We start from the raw sequence: 27356 nt of genomic DNA, 5'->3' as shown, positions 1-27356 counted from the left end.
ACAAGGCATCAAGTCCACTTACAATAAAGTGTAAACATTTTCATATATCCATATCCATTATGCAGATGCATTTCTTCCAGTACTGTCTATTAGCTTTCTCTGTCATAAATGTTACCTAAATAAGACATCACCATGTTACTTACATTTCACAGCAGCATGATGTTGTGGCTAAAAGATGGTATTGTGAGTCAGAAACTAAAATTTCACTCATCAGGTATTCTTAGCCAAGCCATAATCTCTCAGCCTCAGCCTTCTAATATTGTTTTACATTTATGAGGTAATGTTTACTGAAAATGCATATAAAGCACTTCAAATGCTCTGAAAATGCTATATAATATTACACTATAGCCAAGTATATTACTATAAAAAGGCAGAAAGAGCATTCATTTGTTTGCTAGCCCAGTTAATCTCCATCTGGTATTCTGTGTTTTCTGTTGTGCTGCTCCTTATAAATAGGGTCTCCTTCCCACTTTGGTTCATCAAGTCATTTTCCTCCTCCTCAAGATCTACTTTTTAAGTAAAGCCTATCTTAAGCCATCCACCTGCCTCATCCACCTTACTCTTCAAATGTCACCTTGTTCCTCTTCCAGCTCATTTGTCAAGTCTTGCGCTCCAACCACATTTTGTCTACCTAATTGTAGACCATAAGCCTTTGGATGAGAAGTATATCTCATTGGACCCACTGAAGGCCTCAAATCACTATCTCAGTAAAAGTGACTGAGCTATTTTTGTCACTTCCTGGAAGACTGTATGTCAGCAAGGTTTCCATCCTATTTTTTCTGTGACTGGGCAGCCTTTCTGTCAGTTGTGTGTCTGTCTTCATAAGAGACCAGATCAGTTACTGTTGGAACAAATGAAATTGGTCTGAGTAGAAAGGTAAAAGAGAATATCTAGATTGCATGCATCTTTGATAGGGCAAGGTAAGGTGGAGGCAGTTGGAGGGTGGGGCCACCAGGTGTGCCACTGGCAACTGTGAATTCCCACAGTCAGTTCAGAAGAAAAGGAAATGAGGCCAACAGTTTATGGTTATAGATATGGAGCCATCCTAGCCTGTTGTTTTTACCAGAGCTGGGTGAGAGGAAAGGGCTATTTGGAACAAGACAAAAATCTCTTTGTCTTGAGGCAAACAAATTATGTTACCTTAAAGTGGTCGGCAAAGTCATTTGGAGTTATTTAAGACCTGTTTTCTATGCAGCCACTGGAGCCACATGCAGCCACTGGAGGTTTCCTCCTAAACAGAGTAGTCAGCACCATAACAGCTGGAATGAATTAAAAAGGTCCTTATTTGGATACTGTGTTTTCCAGCAAACAGCTTGTAAAAAGGTGTGCATGCTTCTTGTTGACTGAGGTAAATGTGAGAAGCTGGAACATGCTCACTGCCAAGTGGTCAGAGGTGCCATTTCATCACACAGTTGCTGTGATTCTAATTTACAGAGTCTTCTCAGAAGTAACCCCCACAAGATCACAGAGCTTATCCATGGAATGACAGCACAGTTGAACAACCAGAGATGATGACATCAGTGTTCCTGTCTCTCTGGGGGATCTGTTGGATAACAACCATTTACTTCCATTTCAAAGGCAGAAGGGGGGTGTGGGTGACAGCCCCAATATCCCCCCCCCCAAAATTATTTTAATATTTGGCACTGTATTTACAATCAGGGTAGCGGTAAGCAAAACGAGAATCACAAGGCTGTAGAGGCTTCAAAATCCCTACCAGTGCTTGAGCTGCTGTGATGACTTTTTGATCGGGTAGGAAGCTATCTGCACAGGTGCGCAGAGCCCTGTCAATCTTCTCCTGAACAGGAGACAAGAATTTTTCCTTCAGGAGCTTAGGCAGAAGTTCCTCACATACCATGATAAGACTTTGTGTGTGCTTGATAGAATTACAGGAGGTAAATGCTGACTGGCAATCTGTAACCAAGCAGCTAAATACATCTTTATGTTCCTGTTGTCCATCCGTCAGTTGGCTACCTATCAAAAGGTAATAAAAAATGTTGGTTACAAATATACATGAACAATGGTTAAAAATGGTTCATTGCTGTGTTAAAGCTGGATTCTGAAACAAGTCTGAGTACAAATAACTCAACTCCTTCTTTTCCCCATTGGGAAAAGACATAAGCTAGAAAAAGAAAAGCCTTGTTCTACCAAATTCCTAATAAAGTGGAAATCCCTCACTTTCTCAATAAGAAAATGTTTCTGTACCCCAGCCCCTTCCATAGCCTGAGGAAGGGGGTCTTCCCTTAGCAAATCATTAAGTTACCCAACAAACAGTGATTGGCAACTTCATAAGGGAGCTTCTCTTCTGTTTGTCTCCAAATTTCTCCAAAGGCTGAATTGTAACAGATCGTTCCAATGATGGGCATAGCATGTTACCTATTTTGTAAGGCACTGGAGGCTGTGACTTTTCCCCTTACTTACCCAGTCCTAAGCAAACAAATTGAGCTTAGCACCTTGGCTTGCATCCTGAGCTCTCTGATCATCTGCATTATGAGGTTGCCTGAGTGATATAGAATACTTTTCCCCAGTTGTTTTGGTAACCTATTTGAAAACCAGCAGTCTGGGGGCTTCCCTCAGTCTTGTCCCTGAAAATTTGCTAGTTTTCTCCCTTTTCCTCTAACCTATTACGAAGGAAATCAGCTGAATTATTTTAGTGTGGTGTGCTGTTAGAACAGAGTTTGTTTTTTTAAACAAAGTGTGGGTCTTGACCCACTGGTGGGTCTTGAGCCCATATTTGGTGGGTCACAAGCTGGGCCTTCCCACCCATCCCTGTGTACATTTGGCTCTAAATTGGAGCCACCCTGAAGGGGACGTGCCGGCCCAGAGACACTGCTGACCAGAATGACTTACTAGGAGCCTCTGGAGGCCATTTCTGTGGGTTGTGCCGGGCTGGCAACCTACTCTATTGGCCTTCGAGAGCCTCAGAAGGCCTGTAGAAGCATCCAAAAGCAACTTCCTGTTTGACTGGAAGTAGCATATTCCAGCCAGCAGCATTATGACCCATCGCAAAGGACGAGGCAGGTCACAATACTGGAAAATTTGGAAACTGTTTGCTAGAGTCTTGGACTAGAACTGGAGTCCTACGTTCAAATTCTCACTCAATCCTATGTATGTCAACTCAGAAGAAAGTTCTTCCATGGGACTTTGCCCCAAGTAAGTGTGTTTAGGATTGCAGCCACCTTGAGCCTTTCTTAACCTAATCTACCTCACAGTGTTGTTGTAAGAATGAAAGTAGGGAGGAAGAGATCATGTAAGCCATCCTGAGCTACTTGGCAGAAAGGTGGAATCTAAATGCAATGATTACTAACCATCTCCATATACGAGGCCTACAAAGTCACTGAAAACAGCCTTTTTGCTGGATGTATATGCATGTATGTGCCAATTTTAAAATGAATTAAACCCTGTCACTCTGATACAAAGACTTCCCCCTTTCTATTTAGTTATGTTAATTCAGTTTGTTTGAACTGTTTGAGAAGAACTGTTTCTTTTCAGTAAAACTGGATGTAAAATATTCTGGACCATGCAGCAGTTAAAATATACTAACTCTTGGTTTCCTATAAAGTAGAATTAGGAATTACATCGCTGTCTCTGTTTGGACAGCACCAGCCTAGCCCTGTACTACTTGTTGTCAGGAATTGGGCCATGTCCCAAAGTGGGGCAGTTCCTTCCTCTCTGTGCTAGATGTTTTCTGCCTATTAAAAAGGCAAAGCCAAGAGAATAAAAAATTCTGGGCCTAAGAAGAGAAGATTCTGGGCCTAAGAAGAGAAGCTGCTTTGTGCCCTGTATGTGAGTGGGTGGGTGTTGATTTCCTGCTTCACGTCTCTTTTGCCTCAGTCGATATGTGCCTGCACCCTTCTTGGCATTACATTTTCTGCAGCTAAGTATATGAGAAAGGACTTCTTGGCCAGAAAAATACAATAGGTCAGGTGCGTAATGTTATTCTTACGGATTACTTGTATCTTTGGAACTTGCTCTTTTTTTAGTTTTAAAACAACATGGAAGTTCTGCTTTCCTTTAAATAAATTTTTTTTTTTTTAATTATAATCCTGTGCCTCAGTGTCTTCTATCTACATTACCACTAGGCAAATGTGCTACAAAGAGAATGGAACTCCTTATGTTTGCCAGACACCTATTTAAGAGATCTGGTGTGGTGACAGCTGTCAATGATTTTGGTAGATCTCTTTTATAAGGGTTTCCCTGTGCCCTCACTTTTTCCATGATCTGTCGCACTTACATCAATTATCAGCATTCTATTTCATATGAACTTTGAAATTCTCCAGAATTGCTTAAACTATAATATAATAAAGTTTGATTTAATCTTTGACCAAATCTATGCAAACCCAGGTGTTATGGTGCAATCCTAGGTATGACTACTTTGAAGTAAGTTTTACTGAGTTTAATGGGACTTATTCCCAGGTTAAGTGCATATAGGACTGCAGCATTAGTTTCACAACTACACAACAGCTGGTAGCTTAGTGTTCTGCATACTGATTGCCATAAATGCTGCCTCCTCTATTTTTAATTAACTGATTTACCAGTATATGTTTAAGCTTTAAAATAAAGAAGAAAGAAAGAGCAGGTGAATAATATCTATTTTCCCTCCTGCTGCCTTGTGACAGATGCTTATTCAAAGATGAAGCTGAGTACCTTCCTGCTTGTCAATGACTCCCAGTGTGCTGGCATCCCGGATGAACAGATGCCCATTGTTGAAAACACCAAATGTGCCAGCATCAACATGGGTGAAGTAAAATAAATAGTTCAGGTCATTATTCCTCATGGAATCAATGATAGTGAGGAGCTGGAGAGCTAAATCTGTTGCTATATCTGAAGATGAACCATAAAATTCCTTCAACGGCCTGGTGCTCATAGTGACTATCAGTCGGCCACAAGACCCCAAGTATTTTGGAAAGGGCCATCCTTCTGCTCCAGGGAAAATCTGCCAAAGAGAAAAAATGCAATAATGTTTTGAAATGCAACAACCTCTTTACTAGTGTTTGTCACGTCACAACTGGCCTCTTAACCTAGAAGTAACTGGCAATCATGTCATCAACAGTTACTTCTGGTGGTACTTCTAATAGGTGGATGATGCAAAGTGGCATGGCAGGGGATAAACGCTGAGAGATACTGACATACAGAGTATAGGCATCCCCTCATATCTATGGGGGATCCTTTCCAACCCCCCATGGATAAGAAACAGCAAATAAGAACCCTAACTCCACAGCACCCCAATGCCCATTACCTTTGTTTTTCTTCTGCGGCACCAAACAAGCATGTCTAACGGAATGCTATAAACAGGCAAGCTTACAGAAAGACAATCAGGCAGGCAGCCTGAATGCTAGAGAGAAACAGCTAGAGCACTAACTGTTAACATTCTTCCTATGTCCCTCTAGCTGCCTGCCTGATTGTATCTCTATAAGCTTGCCTGTTCAATAGCATTCTGTCAAAGGAAGAGACATGCTTGCTTAGTGCCACTGGTAAGAAGAAAAATGAAGGTAATGGGCACAGGGGAGCCACAAAGAACAGTGGATAAGTGGATCTGCAGATATGAGGGGGTTGTACTTCCATTTTTTTTAGAGCCCCTGCAATTCTTCATAATTACAGTGTTTTTCTGTCTTCACTTCTGTGAGCAATGGGAAGTTCAAGGACAGCCTGACAGGATGAGTTTTCTCTTGAAGGACAAAGTGCTGAAAGCTCATAGTGTTTTGCAATATTCAGATGTACATCTGTGAATAAAAAGCACAAGTGTTATGTGGGGTGCTGAAGTAAATACACAGCAATATGGGATTTGTGGCAACATCAGTTCTTTCCAATGCAACAGCAGTGCTCCTGCAATCTCTGCCAGGCTCTCCCAGAAACACAGAGCTGCTTTTCTCTGGTGGGGGTAGCCAATATAAAAGACCTCTCACTTTTTCTGATTTCAGGACTCACTTCTCAAGCTCACAACTGAGGAGCCACTTTCACTGTCTCTTCCTTGCTGTCAAAATGGCTGAGATGATTGCCAATTAGAATCCATTGTTAATAGCCATACTATCATCATCAACAGTATTTGTATACCATTTTTCAATAAAAAGATAGACAATAAACTACTGAAGGCAGCAAATAACAGCGTGGGGCAACACATAAGCATAATACTTGTTTTTGCAATATATGCATGGATTGGGTATCGCATTCATATTAATGTGATCATGGCACTAAAAATGTCTCAGTGGAAGTTAGGCAACAAAAGATATGAGCCAGCCAAAATTAAGCATTTTTAAGTCCCATTGATTTCAATGGGACAGGTTTAAGCACACACCTATTGAACTGAAGGTAACACAATGAGACAAAGATCTAGACTACTGAAGAATCACCTTCTCTAGAAGGTCATCCTTGGAGGGCCTGATCTGAATTCCTTCATCTTTTAAAGCAAGAAGGCCCTGGGGAAAGGGTCTTTTCTGTTGTGGCACCCTGGTTGTGACTTGCTCTTCCCAAGGAAGCTTGCCTGACACCCACTCTTTTGTTTAGATCTTTTAATTTCAACTTTTGTAAGTATTTTAAATTCTGGAGCTGTATGTGTGTGCTGCTTGCTTGTGCTGTTTGTAAATACAGTATTTACTGTGTTTTTAGATTTTAGTTTTATAACTAGTTTAGCATTGTTAACTGCTCTGAAAGTCTTGCATGATAATAGAATAGAAAGCAAAGACCTGTAACAAACAAAAACAAAAAATGTGCAAGGGACAGATATAAACTCTGTTTGAACTCTTAGGTCGCAATCCTATCCTGAGCTGGAACAGGCAAGCCAAGATGCTTGCGCTGTATCCAGCACAGGGATAGGAGCCCATAGTGGCTCAGCCAGAGGTAAAGGGAAGCTTTTCCCCTTACCTCTGGGTAAGGCACCCTGGCCCCTATGGGTCTTCTTGGACTTGCGCCACCTCCTAAGGTGGCACAATTCTGAGGAGAGTGGAGCAGCTTGAAGCTGCTCCGAATTCCCTAGGAACAGGGGTTGGGATCCAGCATAACTGCTGGCTTGGGACTTGTACTGGCCCAAGTACTTTTCTGGATTACACCCTTAATTTAATAGTAACTCCATGTGTGCAGGAAACCTGAAGGAAACCTATTAACTAGTCATATGCCTGAGAGATTTTGTTAAAGTTCCATTACAGCAGAATGAATACTTCCTTGGAGGAAGAAAAATAGTTATCATCAAGAGGCTCGTCTTCACTGAAAACAATGTAGGTCTATTGCTAGAGTTTCTATGCCATATAGCCCAAAATTTATTGCTTTGAGGCCTGTAGCTTGGTAATAGTGCACGTTTTACATGTACAAGTAGGGTTGCCAAGTCTCCAGGATTTTGGCTTTTGAGTCTCCAGGAAGCAACATCCATCTCCAGGTGACTACTGAAAGCAATCCAGGATCTCTAGACATTTCCAACATTACACCATGTTGAGGAGGCAAAAATATCCAGGAACAGCTTCAGTCAGAACTGGCAATGCTATGTACAAGGCCCCCAGGTTCAATCTCTGGTGTTTCAAGTTAATGGTGCTTGCCTTTTGGAAAGTCTTCCACTTGACACTCTTAAGTATGTTAATTTTAATGGATGGGCCAACCGTGGTTACAACTACTGTGCAGCACAGTGACTATGAAATCTACTAATCTATTTGTTTTCATCTCAAATTGTCTTTGCTTCTGTTAGTCACAGTGACTTGAAATTGGATCATAGCTAAAGATTGATACTACAAGGAGGAACATGCAGTTATACCTGTAAGATAATAGGATGTGCATTAACTGAGAGCGTATAGAGAAGGCGCAGCTTATCCCGATCTGCGAAATGGTCCATGAAGACACTACCAGCATCTGGCACTTCAGCATATCGCCGTACTATTCGGTCCAGCAGTCGTTGGGATGGGCAACGAAGCATTGGAGTAAGGAGACCCTGAAAGGAAGAAGATGGGAAAAGAGACATCTTTTTGTGTATTCAGTGTAAGGACTCTGGCAGAATTAGCCAGGGTAACCTGTGCCCATTTGTATGCTAAGACCTGACCCTGTAATTGAGCACTTCAGCACTGATGCAACACAGCACCTGAAGACGCAGGTACCAGGATGACCTTGTTATAGTGGTACTTGATTTCCTTCCAGTAAACAAAATTTTGTTTGTCTGTAAGATTTCTACTCTGCCTTTCCTCCACTGAAAGCAGATGGCCAAGGCGGCTTAAAATTTATAGAGTTAAATATGAATAAATAAAAATAAAAATATAGTATGCAATAGAGTTAAAAAAAATAGAAAATTCATTACTACAAAAGAAAAAGGAAATACAATGGGGGGGGCACCAATCTGAGGAGGGCAAAAATATTCAAGGAACTGCTATAGAGGCACTGTAGGCAGACATCCCGAAAGCAAAACGAAACAAAAATGTTTTGAGCTCTCATGTTTTGAGAAGTATTTGCTACTTCATCATCAGTTGATAGAGTTAATTGACAATCAAAATGATTCTGTAGCTATTAGCTATATATAAATAAATATAAATATATGTAAATATGGTGGCTGCTACCTGTGAAGTTCTGAACATTTGAAACTTAAAATATTAAACATTTGCAAGATTTTGAACAAGTGCCCTGTTTCTGCTTTGAAGCTCTTCAATCAGTAGGCCCCGAGTTCAGTCCCTGGCATGTCCACTTAAAGTGACTTGGACAGCAGGACTTGGGAAAGAGCCTATGGCTTGTAATCTTGGAGATCTGCCACTAGTCAGGGCAGGCAATCCAATTAGACTCATTGGCAGGAGATTTAGAATGGACAAAAAGGTGGAGGTTTTTTTGGGTTTTTTTGTAACTGCAACTGGGAGCACCCCAGCAGAGGGAGGAAATGCATAAAAAACATAGGAAAAGGAGCATTCTTTGGCTCGGTTGCAGTCCAAGTGGCATGACAATTAGCCCAGCTCAGCTTCTGGGCAGTGCAACGATTGCTGGTGCAGAAGGAAAACTGAGACAGCCAAAAGTTGATGCTGTTCTCATGACCCTCAGCACCTGTCTGTGGATTGGATGGCTACCCTGCCAATGGGTGTGGGCTGAACCCTAGCCTCTTATGGGGGGGGGGCTTCTGACAGTGAGGTTGTGCTGAAAGCCCACCCCCAACACTTGATCCTGTCCAATGTCTGGTAGCCTTTAAGTGAGTGAAAACAACAAGTTGTGACAATTGACAACTGAACAGTATAAACAGTGGACTGCAAAGCGTGTGACAAGCTTGCTGTAAGGAAGGTGGAAAAACACTTATGTCAATCTAGCACAGGGAAAATTCCTTCCCAGCCCTGTCTATCAGCATGTAAGCTGTGTCCGCAGTAAGCAAACTGAGTGCAATGAATTAAGAGGAAAAAAGGTAAGGATGTGGAAGTAGGGAGGAAGGAAACCTGGCAGGGGAAACTGGCCAGTGGTGGGGCGACTTGAGTTTCAAAAGCTCTCATGTTAGGCACAATTCACCCACTGGAAAACTGGAGCCTCCACCTTGCCAAGGATGAGGAAATCAAATGGGGGATCTGAGCCTACGTTGTTGAATATGGCTATTGCCTTTAGCTTCTCTTTTTATTTTTAGCACTAAATTAAATGTTTTGACCACTGAAAGTCCTATATAGCTTGGGATCAGGTATTTGAGGGACCACCTTCTCCCATATGAATTGGCTCATTCCTTGAGGTCAGCTGAGCAGGTCACTTTCGGAATCCACATTGGCAATGACAAAGGAGTAGGGCCTTTCTGTGACAACACTATTACTATGGCATTTCTCCTCTCTGCGCTAAGAATTCTGCTCTCCCTATTAATCTTCTAGTGAGGTCTGAAGACTTTCCTTTTTCACTTGACTTTTTAATCTTAGTCCTGTTTGTATTTGCTTTGCTTCAGTTTTTATTTTGCTTACATGAATTTATTCTGCTGTTGGGTTTCTTTTCTTGCTTTTAGGGTTGTTGTTTTTTAACATGTTGCTCTTCTAGTATTTTTAAACCATATTTTATTATTGTGAGTATTGTTAATGAGGTGTATGTTAATGTCTGTTAATTGTATGTTAATGTACTTTATGAACTTTCAAAAGCCACCTTGAGTGCCTCAAAGATTGGGGGTGGGTGGGATATAAATCTTTAAAGTAAATAAAAATAAACTGGAGGAACTGTATTTTAAAATGGATCTACATTTTATTTTTAGAACTTAATCCTAAGTACTGATGATTTAAAAACAAAACACACAGTTCAGTCTGAAGTAATGGCTACTGGTTCTGAAAGTGCATGCAGCATAACCTGGACATGTTTTTCCTAATCAGGCAACTAGATTCCTTCAAGAGTGGCAAATAAACACAGAGTTAAGTTGGAGTTGTCTCTGGGGCAGGCAAGTTTTTCTGTACTGGAGCATTTGTAATTTGCAATAAAGTTTTTCATTGTGACAGATGAAATAATCATTGTGGCAGGCTGCTCAATTGATAGCTGGGTCAGACAGGGCAGGCAGTGTAAAATGGAAAACATTATTTCATGGGCTGTCATTTTGATTCAAGTATGTTAAGGTTTGTCATAATTCTTTGCACTATAAAGGAAAATTACATTAGCCCAATAACTTCTGTCAGGTCTCCTATATATCCAGAACCACGCAGTTGAAGACGCAGCTGTCAAGAGAGTACAGCTATCTTGATGCCGCAATGGGATTTAGTTCTTTTTAAAAATGCCTCTCTGTGAAATATGCTGTTTGTAGTGACTTAGGCTATCAATGAGAGATGATTACTAGGTTAAGGAAAAGTATCAATGCCTATTTTCTCTTGCTGGTAACAAACCAAGACAACCACAGCTTATCTCTAGGATTCAGCCTTGGAATGGTTGTAGGCTCGCTAGTGTAGAAGAGGGTGACTTCTTTAGAATGAGAGAAAAGAGGAGGAAATGCAGCATTTGTAAGTGAACTGATGCTCTAATTTCAATACCCAGTGCGTGCAAGGAGTGGCCAACTTGTAGAAGGACAGCGCATGGTCCTTAAGGGACCATGCTGGACATGGCATATCACCATGAGACAGGCTTAGCAAACACTTTGCTTTACCTCACATCAGTATGAGTCAATAGACAATTGTCAAGATATGTAAATGTAAGGATGACATCAGGGGAATGGCCCATCCCCATCACAGGGTCCACCTGGGCCAAGCCTGAACCTTCACTACCACTGACAGTCATAGCACACAATGTACTGTCAGGGGTTGGATGAGGGAACACCATGGGCAGGTCTCCGGGCAGCTGGTGCTAGTACTGTATAAATGTCAATACATTAACACAGAATTTCCCAAACTGTGGATCATGTCCTGATACTTTGGTGAGTGCTGAAAATGAAACTGAGAGCTGACAAGGAAAATGCGTTGAGCAGTTTGGAAAGTGAAACTGAGCCACACATTAGCCGCCCTAGGTCCCTTTGGGGAGAAGGGCGGGATAAAAATAAAGTTGTTTACTATTATTATTATTATTATTATTATTATTATTATTATTATTATTATTATTATTATTATTATTATTATTATTTCCTCAAAAGTAGGCAAACATGCCTCAGTCCACTTCAAAGGGAAGACCAAGAGGACCACAATGCCACCAGAATGGTCCCAATCTGATGAATGCAGGCCCCCAAAACACAAGAAAATCCTCTCCTCCAAGCTGACAAGGAAAATGTATTAAGCCCAATGGAAGTTGAAACTGAACAGCACATGCAAATTTACTCGTGGGTAGGCAAATAGGTTTAGCTCCTATAAAAATCCAGGTGAAGAGGAACACAAGGCCATCAGGACGGTCCTGATCCAATGAACATGGAGATCAACACATGCTCCAGTAGGCAGTCCCTGTCTCCACCATAGTAAAAAAGGTAAAAACCGAAGCTTGAGCAGTTGATAAGGTGAAACTTTTTTTAAAGTCTCGTAAAGCTGGATGGATCCCAATAGTGATATTTTAAAAAGTGGGTCCTGGTGCTGAAACATTTGAGAACGACTACGTTAACACAAGTCAATGAGCAGTGGTGGTTTGTTTCATTCAGAGGGGCAGGTGGCAAAACCAATTCACTTGGCGCAAGCTACAAACAGTAGGCAAGGAATACTGTGGACAGAGGAACGAATGGAATGCTCTGCATATGGCACACATAAATCCTAAACACTTCCATATATTGGAAATTGTTTTGTTGTTTTGCTTTATGTATGCCATAAAACCAGAGAAGGGGGTACGTGCTGTATGCAAGTTTTACAAACTGAGAGTATCTGGTTGCTTGCTTGTGCAAGTACCCGTGCTTTTCTTTGTTGAAAAAAACTATCCATGGTTATAAAACCTCCTCCACAATTTGTCAGAAGAAAGTAAATAGGCTTCTCCAACACGGTGTGGAGCAGCAGCTCCTCAAAATGGCATAAAATGTATTATAAACAAAACTGTTTACTGGCTAGCATGCAGCAAAGAGCTGGAGTAATCTACAGGTTGGTCCTCCTTATCTACAGGTCCAGGATTTGACCCAACATGGGTCAGGAGGGTTTTGCTAAACCTCCTAGATGCAACTGGAAGAGTCTTCTGGTTGCGTCTGGGAGAGAGTCCTTCTGAGGTACAGAGAGGCCTCATATGGCCTCCCTGAGCCTTGGAAGGTCTCCCTCTCGGACATGACTGAAAGACTCTTACGGTCATGTCTGGGAGGCCGCACAAGTCCTCTGGAAGACTCCGAAAGGCACTTCCAGTTTTGGCTGAAAACTCCAAGTGCCTTTTGGAAGACTCCAGCAGGCCTTCTGAAGTCTGGGAGGTGGCATGAGGCCTACCTCCTGGACGCAACCAGAAGACTCTTCTAGTTGTGTTTGAGCAGGCCTGTGAGGGCTGGCCCACAGTTTTAATTATCTGTGGGTATTGGTATCTTTGGTGGGTATGGGAAAGGATATCCTGCAGATAACAAGGTTCAACTGTAATGCTGCTGCTGTTTTTGTCATTATTTATATGGCACCATTCATGTACATGGTGCTTTGGGTAGAATAAAAACTCAGGTTAATGCATTGAACTTGGGAGACCTGAGTTCGTATTTCATCTCTGGGATGAGACGTCCTCTGGGAGGCCACAAGCAAACTGAAAATGAGGGCTATACCACTTCAGACTGCCATCGGGGGAGTCACAAATTTAATGCTCTACTATGGAACAAACGTACCTTACACAGAAAACTGCCATATGGGGGAAGCCTAGTTAGATGTCTTTTCCCTGGCATATAATGTTGCACCCTGAAAAAATGGCATTTGGAATGACCTGCCTCAGAGTTTCTGTGAAGGTTAACAAACTAACAGCACAATCCTAACCAGCACCTGTTCAGTGGGGCTACATAGCCCTTATTGTATCCTGTGCTGATTAGGAACAGGCTGGAGGTCTACTCAGGACAAATGTCCCCTTACCCTGTGTAAAGCCCCAGCCTCCCCAATGGAGCTACTCAGATCCATGCCAGTTAAATAACCAACACAAATCCATGAAGCCCAGGTCAGGGGAAAAGGCTTGGGAAGGGGGCATAGGATATGGTATAAGCCTGCTTTGCTGGTCCCACCTCCTCCTGCACCTGATCCTCCCCCGTTCTGCCCTCTCCTGCCCAGAAACATTCCCTCCCTGCCCTATTCCACCCTCCCCTCACATCTGCCCCACACAGAGTAGCTGTTATCTGCTCTGGTGATCGCTGCTTCAGATTCGTTACTGGTGGGAAGGCGCAGGTCTTCCTGCTGGTGCTGCTTGCTCACGAGTTGTCACAGACATGCTTTATGTCATGTTTATGTGACACTCTAGGTCAGTGCTTCAGCCACTGCGCCAGTGTAAGTTAAAATTAGGATCATGCTGTAAGGCTGCAATTTACGCATTTTTGTTTGGACACAAGCTCATTGAATTCAGTAGAACTTGCTTCTATGTCAGTATGCATAGGATTGTGTAGTAAAAGCAATAAAGCAAGAGCTTGCTGAAATTATTGGAACTGAGCCCTTGGGATAGAATGGGCTATAAATCTGAATTTATTTAATTTATTCACTTTATTTAATTTAATTCATGAATGGATGCAAAAAATGAATTCATTTAAGTTAAAGACTGAGCTTTAAACTTAACATTTCCTTTTAGAAAACAGAAAGCTCAACTTTCTGTTTTTCCAATGAGTCACACAAATCAATTTGCCCAAGCCACAATTTTCAGAGATTCAATACACCATCATCTCTAGTTGTGACTAGCAAAAATTAATGTTGGTAACAAATTAACAAGATGGCTTTTCCTTCAATGGAATATGTGCCAATATATAAGAAAAGTCTGGTATGTGTCAATAATTGGAGCATGTGAGGGGACAAAAATGGATATTGTTCCAGTTAGAAGCCTGCAAAAAAGTAAAGGCCAAAATTTTTCCAGTGTGTTTGTCCCTAGTTTGGACTGATTTCCCCTTGTTCTGGCACTGTGAGTTTGACTTTCGAACAAATGTTGAGCCTCTTAGAGTTTTAGCTGGCGCCTTTTGCGCAGGAAGGAAACTTTAGGCTATGGGAGAAACTGGATCCACTCCAAGGTGAGGGATTGCTCCAATGAAGAATACTTTGTGCATGAAGGATTTTGTACTCTGTGAGATATTTGTGTGGCATAGGCCAGCCAGCAGAGATTGGGTTTCATCCAAACTGAACAGAGGAAGGAGGGAACAGAGAGGGGAGGCACCGATTTCTGCCAAACATTTCTCGTATCCCTGAGAGAGGGACGTGAGGATTGCCCAAGAGGAGAAAAATGACATGCCAAATCTTCCACTTCAGCACTCATACATTTTCTAAATAAAAAGCTGGTTGTGGCCCTTGACTGGAAGTAGCTGAACTCTAATGCCGTGAACCTACATGCTTGTAACAGGAAATCTTGTTTGCCAGATGGAGTTTCCCATGCTACTTCCACATCAGCAGTTTTATTTTGCCAACAAAGCTCTCACAGAATGTTCCGTGCTGCCATCTTGTGGAGAGAGGGCTGCTGGGGATTGGAAATTGGGCCATGCTATTTAAATGTTAGAGTGGGTAGGTGGAATTTGGGGGGGGGGGGAATGGAATTCTAGACTTCTGTCTTGCCTTCCAAATGAATTAACACATCATGAATCTGTTTCTGTTCAGGCAGTCAGTGTACTTTTTGTTCACAGTGATTTTCTTATTTGAAAATGGCATCAGGACTCTTGGGAACAGCTTGTCTAAATTTCCTGTGGTGAAAGCCCCTGATTTTACAGCTTGGTAATGTAAGGTAGTTGGGTGCGTGGGTGTGCATGTGTGTATTTTCCTTTTTGCTGGAAATGAACCCTCTTTTGTGGAAAATTAGGTTGTATCAACACCTCTGTCAGCACTGCTTATCCGACAGTTTTTATTCTTTTTGCTGGTACAATATCAACTGTCTGGTATTTGTACTATTTCTTGTGACTGGGTGTGCTATAGCATCATTATGAGCTCCAGACCAAAGAGTAGAAAAACTCCCTGTTTTCCTTTCTTAAAAATGGATTAAATAAATTCACGGAGGTTAATTTTCTCAATAGCAACCAGCTGTTGTCATCACCATGATCCCTTCTAACAGTGAATTCCAGTAGTGGAGAGTCAATCAGTTTGGAATGTGAAATGGGACTACTGAAAAATAAGGTTGAGCTTTCAATTCAGACTCTCTAGGTATTCAAAAGTGGTAAATTTAAAAGAAAAATATTTCTGAAAAAACAAGCACTGAGCTTCCAGTTCTTGAGGTAGGCTGGGAACATTGTAATAAGAAAATACTAGAGTAAGGGCGCAATCCTAAACCCTTATGTCAGTGCTTTCCAGTGCTGACATAAGGGCAATGCAGCTCTGAGGTAAGGGAACAAACATTCCCTTACTTTGAGGAGGCCTCCATGAGTGACACCCAACTTAAGGATGCAGCACACGTCCCATTGGCACTGCTATGCCAGTGCTTTAAAGCACTGACATAAGGGGTTAGGATTGTGCCCCAACTAATCTTACTATCTAGTGAGGAAACTTTGGGGTTGAAATTGAATGCCAGAGATGATAATTCCTGCCTTTGCTGGAACTTCTTTTCTTTAGGTAACACTTTACTCTCCAACCAAGGCTAAAATCTAGGCAGGTCTCATTTCTTTCCTGAAGAATGGAGGGAGGGGAAAGGGGAACAAAGGAACCAACAGCCAGGCAGATTAATCTGTGTGACTAAGACTGAGGGCAGCTGAGCCATGCAATATTTAAGGTGTTGGGGGGCGGGGGAAGAAAGAAAAGGAACATGGAGGGAAAACAAGGAAATTGGCCCTTAGAATTTATAGTCTAACAGTTTAGCTGATAAACCTTATCTCCATGATAAGAACTGGGAGGATATGTGCCATAAAATTAAAATATCTCTCCTTCCCATGCTGCATTTTCCCCTCCCTGGCTATATAGTAGACATGTTTCTGAGACTTTTAATACTATAGAGCACTGTGGGGGATGTTCAGGAGGGATGGAAAAAAAGGTGTCCCATTTAGTCACAAGCAGTGCTAGAAGGTTCCAGACTGGCCAAAGCCACAAGACAAACTCTTCTTAGGAACCGGTGGTACATTTGTTCCATTCAAAACCAAACACGGGTATTTCTGTGCCTATTAGTTTGGAAGCAAAATCGAGCCACCGGGAAATAAGATGATATCTGTATACTCAGGGAATCCCTCAGGGATGCAGAAGTATATTCTTTTTAAATTAAAAGGAAAATAAATGTTTTTTTACATCTCTCTCTCTCTGCCCTGGGATGTTTCAGGACCTGTAGAAGGATGAGGATGTCAGTTGTGATAGTAACTGGCATCATTCAACACATTGAAGGTCCTCCTTTGGGGGAAATAAACTCCACTCACACTTGATAAAAAATTGGCAAAGTACTTTCCTATGCCTCTTGCTTGATCATGGGCTCTATTTTTCTTCTGTTCACTTTTTGTTTTGTTTTGTTTTGGTTTTCTTATTTGTATGCCCCACGCAATTCTCATCCCATTTTTCTCCCCATTCTTTGGAGACAGAAACTGTGGGAACTGTGGACAGGACACAAGATGCATCTCTTTGCTCATCCTGTGTGACTCCAAAGGAATTCAGTAAAAAGGCCAGCAGGCTTCCTTTTGCATGACAGGCGTTGCTATAGATGGGTGAGAGACTACAGAAACTTGAGAGTCCTGATCTGGGCTCCAGGCCACTAGAGTGTCCCTGATATTCTGGGAGCAGGACAGGTTTTCTCTGGAAGCCCTTCAGTGTCCTGCATTGACACGACACACCCACAGAATGAGACAGCAGGTGCTGCTGTGCCCTTTGGGAAATGCCTAGGAGGAGGCTCCAAGAGATTAAAGATCGCATCACTACAGTTATTGAAGCTGGCTATGTTTCCTTGCAGGGTTTGGAAGAGGCCAGTCATTCATCTAGTTCCTTCATGCATGCTCTAAGTCACCAGCTAGGTTTATCTGCATCCCAGACCAGACTAGTTATTTAGAAGGTAAGCAGAAAACAGCTGCGTTGACTTTAAAGGTAGCAATCCAAATATACAAGCAGCAACACAAACCATAAAACAAAACCCCACCTATAACATTTCCTGCTTCAAATGGCTGCAGGGAATTCTCTAGGTGTTTGCAATCTCACTAATTCAAAGTGAATGCAGTAACCATTTATCAAGTAGTAGCTTTCCATGATGTGCTTGTAAATACTGCTCAGTAAATAGATGGTCTGCATTGCTTTGTCAGTGGTGATTAGGATTTCTACCACTCTCCTGCTCTGTTGAAGTTTCGCTCAGGTGTAGCTGTGTGGTAAGATTTTCCTTGCCAATCGACTGGACAGGACAATACAGATAAATGGCTTTACCAAGTTCTTGTAGGCAACCATGGTTACCACGTGGGAACATGTACATGGGTTTGTGTTGAAGGGGAAACCCAATTCCCATAACAAAAACAAGAACAAACATTAATTTTCAACAAGGGGCTTCCAAAAAAAAGCATCGTGAATTGTACATTTCCAGAGTCTGTTTACACACCTGAACCAGGTCTGGGGTGAGGCGTTTTGCTTTCAACCACTTCTGGAATCTCTCGGTTTTCCATAAGGCTCGCTCAATGCTGCAGCTTTTAGAATGTGCAAGGGAAGTACAAATTCTCTTGTCAGATTGGTCATGCTGGTATTTTGTGGTTAATCTGGAGATCTCAACTGGCCGCCAACTTTTGGTGTCATCTGTATAGTTCCCAGAGTAGCAGGAGAGGTAGTTGGGTGGGAGTTTTAAACGGGAAGAAAGCCAACTGTCAAACCTGTCATCAGATCAAGATAACACAGCATTGTTAACTCACCTTAACTCAGTTTAGCACCAGCAAGACACTGTGACTCCTGCCAGCTTCTCACAGCTCCAGGTTGGATTCTAATTCTTGTTTATAAGATGATTTACATCACACTCTTATGCATGTCTACTCAGAAGTAACTCACATTTGTGTTCATTTGGGCTTACTCTCAGGAAAGTGTGTACAGTATTGAAGCCTAGGGGCACAATCTTAACCAGGTCTACTCAGAAGTAAGTCCTGTTTTGTTCAATGGGTAAGAAGTAAGTCCTGTTTTGCTTACTCTCAGGAGAGTGTGGTTAGTACTGCAGCCTAGGTAGGATTGTTTTTGTAGGATATGTGAGCATTGAGAAAGCAGGGCTATATTCATTGTTGTTAGAGGAGTCTAATACTTATTTTTTCTGTTCTGCAAAATGTTGCACTGCAGGGAAAGCATATGGAAAGCAACCAGAGGAGGAAAGCTTCAGAAAAAGACCAAATAAAACACTGGAAACCATCAGTGTAGTGCTAAATGTTGGAAGTGGAGGCGTTGGTCACGACACCTCCCCATGGCCATGCCTCATTTAAGACTATCATCAAGAAAAAAGAAAATAATCAACTGTAAATCTCTTCATCAGAGTGTTTTCTTCTCCTCCCACTTAATTCTATTTTGAAACATTATATTTCTTCTGAAGATTGAGCTCATTTCATTCCAAATTCTTGCAGTAGGCTCTAGTGGTTTTTGAATAAATGTATAATGATTAGGAAATTGGGTGAAACAAACCTAAGAAATATAGAGTGCTAGCCTGTGTGTGTGTGTGTGTGTGTGTGTACTCAAGCATGCTGAATTCCGTATGACTTACGCCCACGTCAATTTGCTAGAATTTTAGCCTTCCAGTGAATCTTGTGCAATTTGCTCAGAAGTAAATTCCATTGTTTTCAATGACATTGACTCCTGGTAAGGTATATGCAGGACTGCTGCCTTATGTAGCACGAGCAGTGTCTCCAGTAGCCCTTGGGAAAGATGATGATGGCCTAGAACTTAAAATTATGCCCCCAGGCAAATTTCTCAGTTCCCTCGTACCAAAAGTCTAGGGAGTCTGCTCCCCCTCAATAACACCCGTGTTAGAAACCTCAAAAATCTGTAATATTTGATCAAGGCAAATAATAACTACCTGTAACAGGGGGTGGGGGCTATTGAGATTTAATATGAATCACGTAATTATGAAAACATTGATGTGAAAGAAAGGGGCAGAGGGCAGAGGGCAAAACATAAGACACCGTGGGTAGGTCCTCGGGCTTCTCAGGCTGCAATCCTGTCCACCCTTACCTGGGAGTAAGCCCATTGACTAGAATGGGACCTGTTTCTGAGTAGACAGGCACAGGATTGGTGTCTGAGGCTGCTATCCTGTCCACACTTTCCTGGGAAGTCTATAATGGGACTTGCTTCAGAGTAGACAAGCATAGGGTTGGGCTCTCAATCTCTCTTCCCCATAACTGCACCCCGCAGGTCTGTGAATCATCCAGAGAGGCCTGTTAAAATCGTGTGCGTATTTTTTCCCCCACCATTTTTATAAAGCTGGTGGGATTTCCACTACCTAATTCTTCCCCCCACCACTTACTAATCTTGGAGAGTGGCTAAGACAAGCTGGGTTTTCCTCTCCAAAGCATCTGACTTACCACCCTGAACTGAAAGGAGTCCCTATTGGGAAAAACGTTTCTCTAAAACAGCTATTTTCAAGCACATTGGTGTGCCCCAAATGACCCACAGGTGTGCCTCAGGAGTTTGGGGGAGAGTCATTTCTAGTAGGGAAATTAGGGTGTGTGACATTCCCCCCCCCCCAGCAGCTTGGTGTGTCTTGCCAAGGCACACCATCGGTTTTTGACAATTGATAATTTTAGCACCTTCTCAGTGTGCCATTATTATTATTATTTATATACAGCCTTTATCAAAAGTCCACAAAGCGGTTGACAGAAAAAAATCAAATAACTAAATGGCTCCCTGTCCCAAAAGGGCTTAGAATCTAAAAGATGCAAAACACCATCAGACAGCCACTAGAAAAGACACTGCTGGGGTGAGGAGGGCCAGTTACTCTCCCCCTGCTAAATAAAACAGAAGCACCCACTTGAAAAAGTGCCTCTTACCCAATTAGCAAGGGTTTATAAGATGAAGAAAGGTTGAAAATCACTGCTCTAAAAGTCTGGGCTAGTGCCAACCTTGTCTTTGTTGTGCCAGGCTAGAGGATTGCATTAAGACTCACACTAATGTACTGCTAAACAAAACCCTTAAGTACTGAAAGCTTGGGGGGGGGGAGGTAAGGGGAGTGGTGCTACTTCAAATGATTTTCCATCTTCAATTTCTACAACAAAATCTTGACTCTGAGGTGCTTATCAATGTTTTTGGATTTTCCAGTAGCCCTGTGAATGAACCCTTGTCTTATAGTTGATGGTTCTGATGAGTCTGCATGCCTGATGTACAATTTTTTTGTTGTTGTAAATGACTTTTTTCTTTAATCAGGGGCCATAATCTGTGTTAAGCCATTTTTGTCTAATGTTGCATAGGGATCAAATGTGTAACCTGTGGGCTGACCAGGAATGGGTTAAAGCAGATCTGTTAAGACTGTACCTTGTAAATAACTGGAGAACCTCCTTATCCCCATGCTTACTGAGTAAATCTGAAGTCTGTAGTTATCTTTAAAAATAGTTTTTTTTTAAATGTAGAAATAACTGACAGCTTCATGGAGGTGTGAGTTAAGAACAGAGTTGTAGGGACTCTCAGTCTTATCCTGCAAGCTGAGTTGGAATGCTCTGCTAATGTCACTAAAAGTACTAGGTCCTATGAAGTTTGAGAATAAAAAGTTTAAAAATGCTGTGTTTTGTTAATGGATTAAAGTGTGTTCGGTGCTGTGTTAAAGATCTACTGTGATGCTGGGGGGTTATGGAGTTGCCATGTTTGGTTTGTCTGTATAGCTCTCAAACTGCATGATGGGTCCTCTGCATGCTTTGTACTAAAATAGTATATTAAAGTAAGTAATCTAAAACAAGTTGTGGTAGATGAACAGTAATATCAATTTTTTACACTGCCTACTTGTGAACAAAATAATGGTCTTGTTGAATTGGACCAAGGCATATCTGACACACCATACTGTATCCAGTAGTGGCCAACCAGTAATTTATTTTTTGCAGTCTTATACTGCCATTCCTCCAAGGAGCTCAAGGTAGTGTACATGGGTCCTTCCCTCCTTTTGTCTTCAGAACAACCCTGTGAGGTAGGTTAGGCTGAGAGATAGTGACTGGCCCACCCAGGAAACTTCATGGCTGAAAAGGGATTTGAACTGCATCTTCCAGGTCTAAGTGTGATGTCCCTGGAAAACTTGGAATGTGTTGATGTAATGAGCAGATAATAATCCAGACCACGTTTTATCCAGAGCTAATAAATACAGTTCAGAGAAAGTAAAACAATATATTTTAATATATATATTTTAATATGTTTTAAGCATACTTTAGTCTTTTCTGTGCTATGCATGTGAATTCAGGCATGTGGATTTCCCAAACATGTAAACATAAAAAGGATGTTCCTTCAAAGCTTCCAGGAGGTGATCAAAGCTTGAGACCATGATAGTGCAATCCTAGTGCTGACGATATCTAGGTCATTACACCATGAAATGCAGAACTTGCCACTGTTGAGATCACACCCTCATTTATTGGAACTAGATGAGGGGCTAGCATGAACTTGTGGTGGTGAGATAACTGAGAAGTGGTTTTAATATTAAGGAACTGGAGGTAGAAAAACACTTTGTATTTGGGCTATGTCAGAATGCTAGATGCAAGGGTGGGCACCAGGATGAGGTCTCTTGTTATCTGGTGTGCTCCCTGGGGCATTTGGTGGGCCGCTGTGAGATACAGGAAGCTGGACTAGATGGGCCTATGGCCTGATCCAGTGGGGCTGTTCTTATGTTCTTATGTAAAACAGACGTGCCTAGATTTTAGGGAAATCACTTTTCTACTGGGTTAACTGGAATTAAATTAGGAAAACTGATAGCTTTTGCTGCCACCACTCCAGTCTAGAAGACACAGACAGAAAGAAGTTGCCTTGGAGAAGCCTACCTCCCAGGTTAACTTGAAAATCTAGGAGGTCCTCTCCTCAGAAAGCCGACAGTATCAAACATACCCATCTGAGAGGTGTGGCAAGCACACACCCTCCTTCAACCAGGCAGGTGAAACAATAGAAATACAGGAACTTGACTAAAAGTCTGTGAAGTCAAATCAATGGATGGAAATCAGATATGGGATAAAGTGTGGCACTGATCACTTGGAAAAAAAAATTAGTCATGAAGTTGGTGTGGTAACCTTGAACCAGTCACTACTTCTCAATCTAGCCTACCTCATAAGAATGTTGTGAGAATAAAATGATGTATGCCATCCTGAGCTCCTTGATGGAAATGCAAAGTCATAATATAATTAATTAGACATCACACTGAAATCCTCCAGAATTTATTGTCTGGAGATGCATCAGCTAGGTGACTTGGATCACCTTTTGAGCCTCTCTCCTATTGTCTATTTTAATTTCTGTTAGTTGCTCAAATGCCACAGAAAGAATAATAGAAATAAACATTTTGTTCAATGTAGGTTTGACATTTGCATTTATAAACCTGACAAAGCAGGTGCGCTTTTCATCCTCATGTGTGAAAATGCCCTTAGAGATCCTTTCACTGGATCTTGAAGCAGCTCTCCCACTCAGCCATGAACTCATTGACTCTACTTTTCCACCCTTTATTCCTCATCTATAAAAATGGAAATTCCCAAGAAATGTGTATTATGGTTCTTGGAGGATGAACTTGATAAAGATTGTAAATTACTTTGCATGTTTACGTGATTCATAATTATAAATGTTCACAGCAATCCATTAACAGTGGCACAACCTATCATTTAGCATTCAGTGCAAACACACACACACACACGTTAAACCAAATGCAGGCTTTTTCTTCCAGAAACCTTTAGGGTAAAGTGAAAGGGTTGCATGAACATGAAGTCATCTTTTCATCATACACAGGGTGTTATGTATGTGAGTATTATCACCTGTGGGAAAAGCAACAGGTTATATGTGATTGGCTGTCCAATCAAGAGGGATGTAGGTTTGTTGGAGTTGTATATATATTTGGGGTATTTGTGTATGTGGGTGTGTGATTTTAACTCATTTGGAGTATGAATAAACTATGATGGAACTTTTAATCAAGTCTACTGATGTGTGAGACCCACTATATAACACAGAGACAAATATTTCACTAACAACCCAACACACTCTGTGAAAACTCATCATCGGTGGTGCCAGAATGTTCTTTCATCAGAGAACTAAAAAACCTGTCAAATCTTCTAATTAATTATATTATGCAAAGCATGGGCATTGGTGAATTCATTTTTGCTAATGCCAAATTTGACAAAGATAAGAAAATTAAAAAGGGTGTGGCATGAGACTGGCATCCACTTATGTAAATAGATGTATAGACCTCAACCCAAGTCCTAGCCTTGCTACTTTTCGAAGGAGCATGCAAATTCTGCACTTCCCTGGAGAATTGCATGTGTGATCACCCCCAATACCATCTCCTCACCTATCCCCAACCAGGGGTGGATCCAAGGGGGGCCATGGCCCTCCCAAACTGTCAAACCAGAGGAAAGGGCACTCGCTGGGATGTGGAGCAGCCCAAGCATGGCCAGGAGCCCAGGTCTACCTGGCAGGTAGATCTGGGCTCCAAATCTGGGTGGGAGCCCAGGTCTTACCTGTTCAGTAAACTTTGGCCCCTGAGACCAGTAGACCTGGGCTCCACATCCAAGTGGGAGCCCAGGTCTACCTGCTGAGCAAACCTCTGGCACAGATGCTGGTAGATCTGGGCTACAGGTCAGGGGAGGAGCCCAGTCTTCCCGCCCAGCAGACCTCAGCCATGGAGGCCAGAGTTCAAGCATAGAGGCCAGAGTTCTACCCACTTGGTTGACCTGGACTCTTAAGTTAAGGTAGTGACCCACCAAACACAAACACTGGATCTACCCTTGCCCCAACTGCTTAGAAAAGCAGCAGAGGGGAGGGGCAAGGAGAGAGAATACTAAAATGAATGTGTTAGAGCCCAATCCTATTCAACTTTCCAGCACCAGTGCAGTCGCAATGCAGTCCTGAGGTAAGGGAACACATGTTCCCATACCTTGAGGAGGCCTCTGTGACTGCCTTCCCATCACAGGATGCAGCGCACGCCTCATGGGTACAGTTACACCGGCTTTGGAAAAGTGGATAGGATTTGACCTACTTTGCAGTCTTTGCAGTACTGTTGTCCTTGTTGCAACAAACTAACCCCTCTGGAAACTGACCATCCATACTCACAAGGGGTGGGAGGTCAGCCTAGTTTCCACTCCAGGGTATCTCCTAATGGCCTTTATGTTTTCTCCAGAGTGTGCCTATATGCAGAATGACATTGCATGTCCTTGTGGGTCCTTGCCATTTGCAGTTCTTCCCTCTTCCCCACTTGTTTTGATCACAGAGATTTCTAGTGGCTGCTTGCCAAGTATCCCTCTGCACGTTTTTAGATTGTGAACCCTTTTGGGCAGGGAGCCATTCAGCCATTTAGTTGTTTTAGTTCTTTGGATTTTCTCTATAAACTGCTTTTTGAACTTCTTTTTTTTTTTGCTAAAAAGTGGTATATAAATATTTGTAATAAAAATAAAGATTCTTAATGCAGTAATAAATAATTTCACTAGCTTAAATATAAAAAGGAAAATTGAGTTTTAGAGCAATATCACCTGGACTAGTTATAGCACTACATTTTACTCAGGAGCGCTTTACTCTAAGAACAAAAAATGTAATGCTTGGTATAAATAAATAACAATAATACAGTCATTGCCATAGGTAAACTATAATTTATAAGTCTAGTGATTTTTCCCCCAACTATACTGCCAGTTCTTTAAAAGGATCTATAGTTCAATAAATTATTGGAAAAGAATGAATATTTCTCTGGTAAGTCTTCTACTTACTTTCAACAGCCACAGTCACTTTTATCTTGGCTGTCTGTGCTTGGATAACCAGAAACTGATAAAAATTGTTGCAATGATGACTTCGGCAGGTATTTGATTCAGCTGGAAGAATATTTATATTTTACAATTGTCCCAACATTCTTCAGGGGATCCTTGTATGATGAAGGTGCTTGAGAACCATTCATCCTTCAGACAATGGTGAAGGTATGAAGAACCCTTGGGTGCAAAGCACTCCAAAGCAAGTGTTGTGTCTGACTTTTAAAACAGTTTGGGTCCTAGGCACTTGAAGGAGTTTCTTGAAATTGGTGGGTGAGGCCCTGCTTTGTACAGCCTCGCTGCCAGAGGCTTAGTGATTAGCTACAAGATTCAAAGCTGCCTCTGTAGTGGTGCTCTCCCTGTGGAACCCCTTTCCTAAAGAAGATCATTTAACCTGTTTACTCTTTATAAGGTTTGTTAAAGCCTGTTCATTCAGGAAGACATTTGGGCCTAGTTTGGTAAGTAGCACTGGATCTATCTCTTTTTTTCTGCTTCTGATTCCCAGTGGTTGTAATATTGTGTTTTTATTTGTGTTGTATTTATTGTGGCGTTCTTTATGAGCCTGTGGGCTCATAATATGGCATGAATATTAGTCATATTTCATTGATTTCAGTAGGAAAGAGCTAAGCCGGTGATGTTCAACTACTGTGCCACGGCACACTGGTGTGCTGTGGATGGTCTGCAGGTGTGCTGTGGGAGTTTGGGGGAAGATCATTTGTTAGTAGGGCCACTTGGAGATGTGAGCCCCCTGCCGGCAGTGTGGTGTACCTTCTCAATTGTCAAAAAGCTGATCCTGCACCTTGATAATTTTAGCACCTTGTCATTGTGCCATCAGATGCAAAAGATTAAAAATAGCTGATCGAAGCACATGCTTAGTGCTCCAGTCAAAATGTACTTAGCTTTGCTTGGATATTGCCCTTGCAACCCAATCCTCAAAGGTGCATACCTTTGCTGCCATCATTAACCAGCAGGCTTCAAATTCAGTGTATTTAGTACAGTGGTTCTTAAACTTTTTAGTATTGGGATTCAACTAAAAAAAAGTTTCACTTTACCAGCCGCTCAAGCCTCTGCGGCTATAATGGTGTTTAGGGAGCACTGTTCCCTCCAAGCAGCATGTTATTTAACCCATGATGCACATAGCCTAATCTACCGTGTCAGTTTTGTGAACCCACCAAAAATTGGGTCACAACCCACAGTTTGAGAACCACTGATTTACTTTATCTTCAGTAACTTATTTAGGCACAGCTTAAGTGGTTATTGCACACATATTTTAAAATACAGTGGGTAATGGTGTGCCTTTATTAAGTGATTGTCATAAACAACTTAATCACTGTTTAATAAACAAATAGCTCAACAAGCGGTACCACTGCAAAGCCATTGTGGGACAAGTTGATAATCTGATTTGTTAAAATAACCTGGGCTTAAAAACTGGGAGTAGGCGGCTGTCACTGTAAAGTAGTACTTGTTACTGATAAGTAGTCACCCAGCAATGATGACCAGACAACAAACCATATGTTTGAGTGTTTTCCATTCAAATCAGTTGAAAATGTGAATAGCTAGAATCCCACCCACCCCCCTTTCCCCCCACCCCTAATACAATATGGAGATTCTGACCTTATTTCTTCTTTAAAGAATTTCTTGCATATAGATGTTCCAATGCAGGCATTGCACTTATCAAGTCCCAGAAAAGTCCGACCAAAACTGTAGTTAGGTTTGACACGGGGCACTGAAGATGGGGAAACTGTGGCTTCCAAGAAAAGGCTGCAATTCAGAAACAGAAATGGGAGCAACCAAACCAGAAAGTTGGAGCAAAGGCAATGCAGCCAAGACCTCATCTCGAGCATCTCCCAGCTCTAACCTGGCCTGTGAGTCTTAGTTTGCTACTGAACAACATTGAGAGAACATGAGAACTTTGGCCCAGGAACATTTTTTGTGTCTTGGAAGAGGGTTTTTTTTTTTTTTAAATCTTACCAGCTGGTTGGTGGCTTTGGAGGTTTGGTGGGAAGGAATATACATTGGGGTGGGCACAAGGAAATACATGAGGATGCAGATAACTTTTGTTGCTATA

At 41.8% G+C, this 27356-nt stretch overlaps 1 protein-coding gene across 1 annotated transcript; it reads right to left on the bottom strand.

Moving 5' to 3' along the window:
• Positions 1-1630: 1630 nt before the first annotated feature.
• DIPK2B (divergent protein kinase domain 2B) lies at positions 1631-27123 on the bottom strand. Its single transcript, XM_066622421.1, has 5 exons — positions 26903-27123; positions 17968-18232; positions 7736-7909; positions 4645-4933; positions 1631-1971 (listed from the first exon to the last, which is right to left on the bottom strand). The coding sequence occupies exons 1-5, from the start codon at positions 27121-27123 to the stop codon at positions 1631-1633; spliced, it is 1290 nt and encodes a 429-aa protein (XP_066478518.1).
• Positions 27124-27356: the final 233 nt, after the last annotated feature.

This window comes from Tiliqua scincoides, chromosome 3 (genome assembly GCF_035046505.1).
Source record: "Tiliqua scincoides isolate rTilSci1 chromosome 3, rTilSci1.hap2, whole genome shotgun sequence".
Lineage (NCBI taxonomy): Eukaryota > Metazoa > Chordata > Lepidosauria > Squamata > Scincidae > Tiliqua > Tiliqua scincoides.
This window is presented reverse-complemented; position numbering and strand designations above follow the sequence as displayed.

What these genes read in the sequence shown, in the direction of transcription:
- DIPK2B (XM_066622421.1), bottom strand. Translation starts at nt 27,123, where the DNA reads ATGAGGTCTTGGCTGCATTGCCTTTGCTCCAACTTTCTGGTTTGGTTG. An exon ending in TTCTTTAAAGAAGAAATAAG is followed by an intron (nt 18,233 to 26,902) that starts GTCAGAATCTCC and finishes ATCTGATGACAG; the next exon opens with GTTTGACAGTTGGCTTTCTT. An exon ending in CACATCCTATTATCTTACAG is followed by an intron (nt 4,934 to 7,735) that starts GTATAACTGCAT and finishes TCTCTTTGGCAG; the next exon opens with ATTTTCCCTGGAGCAGAAGG.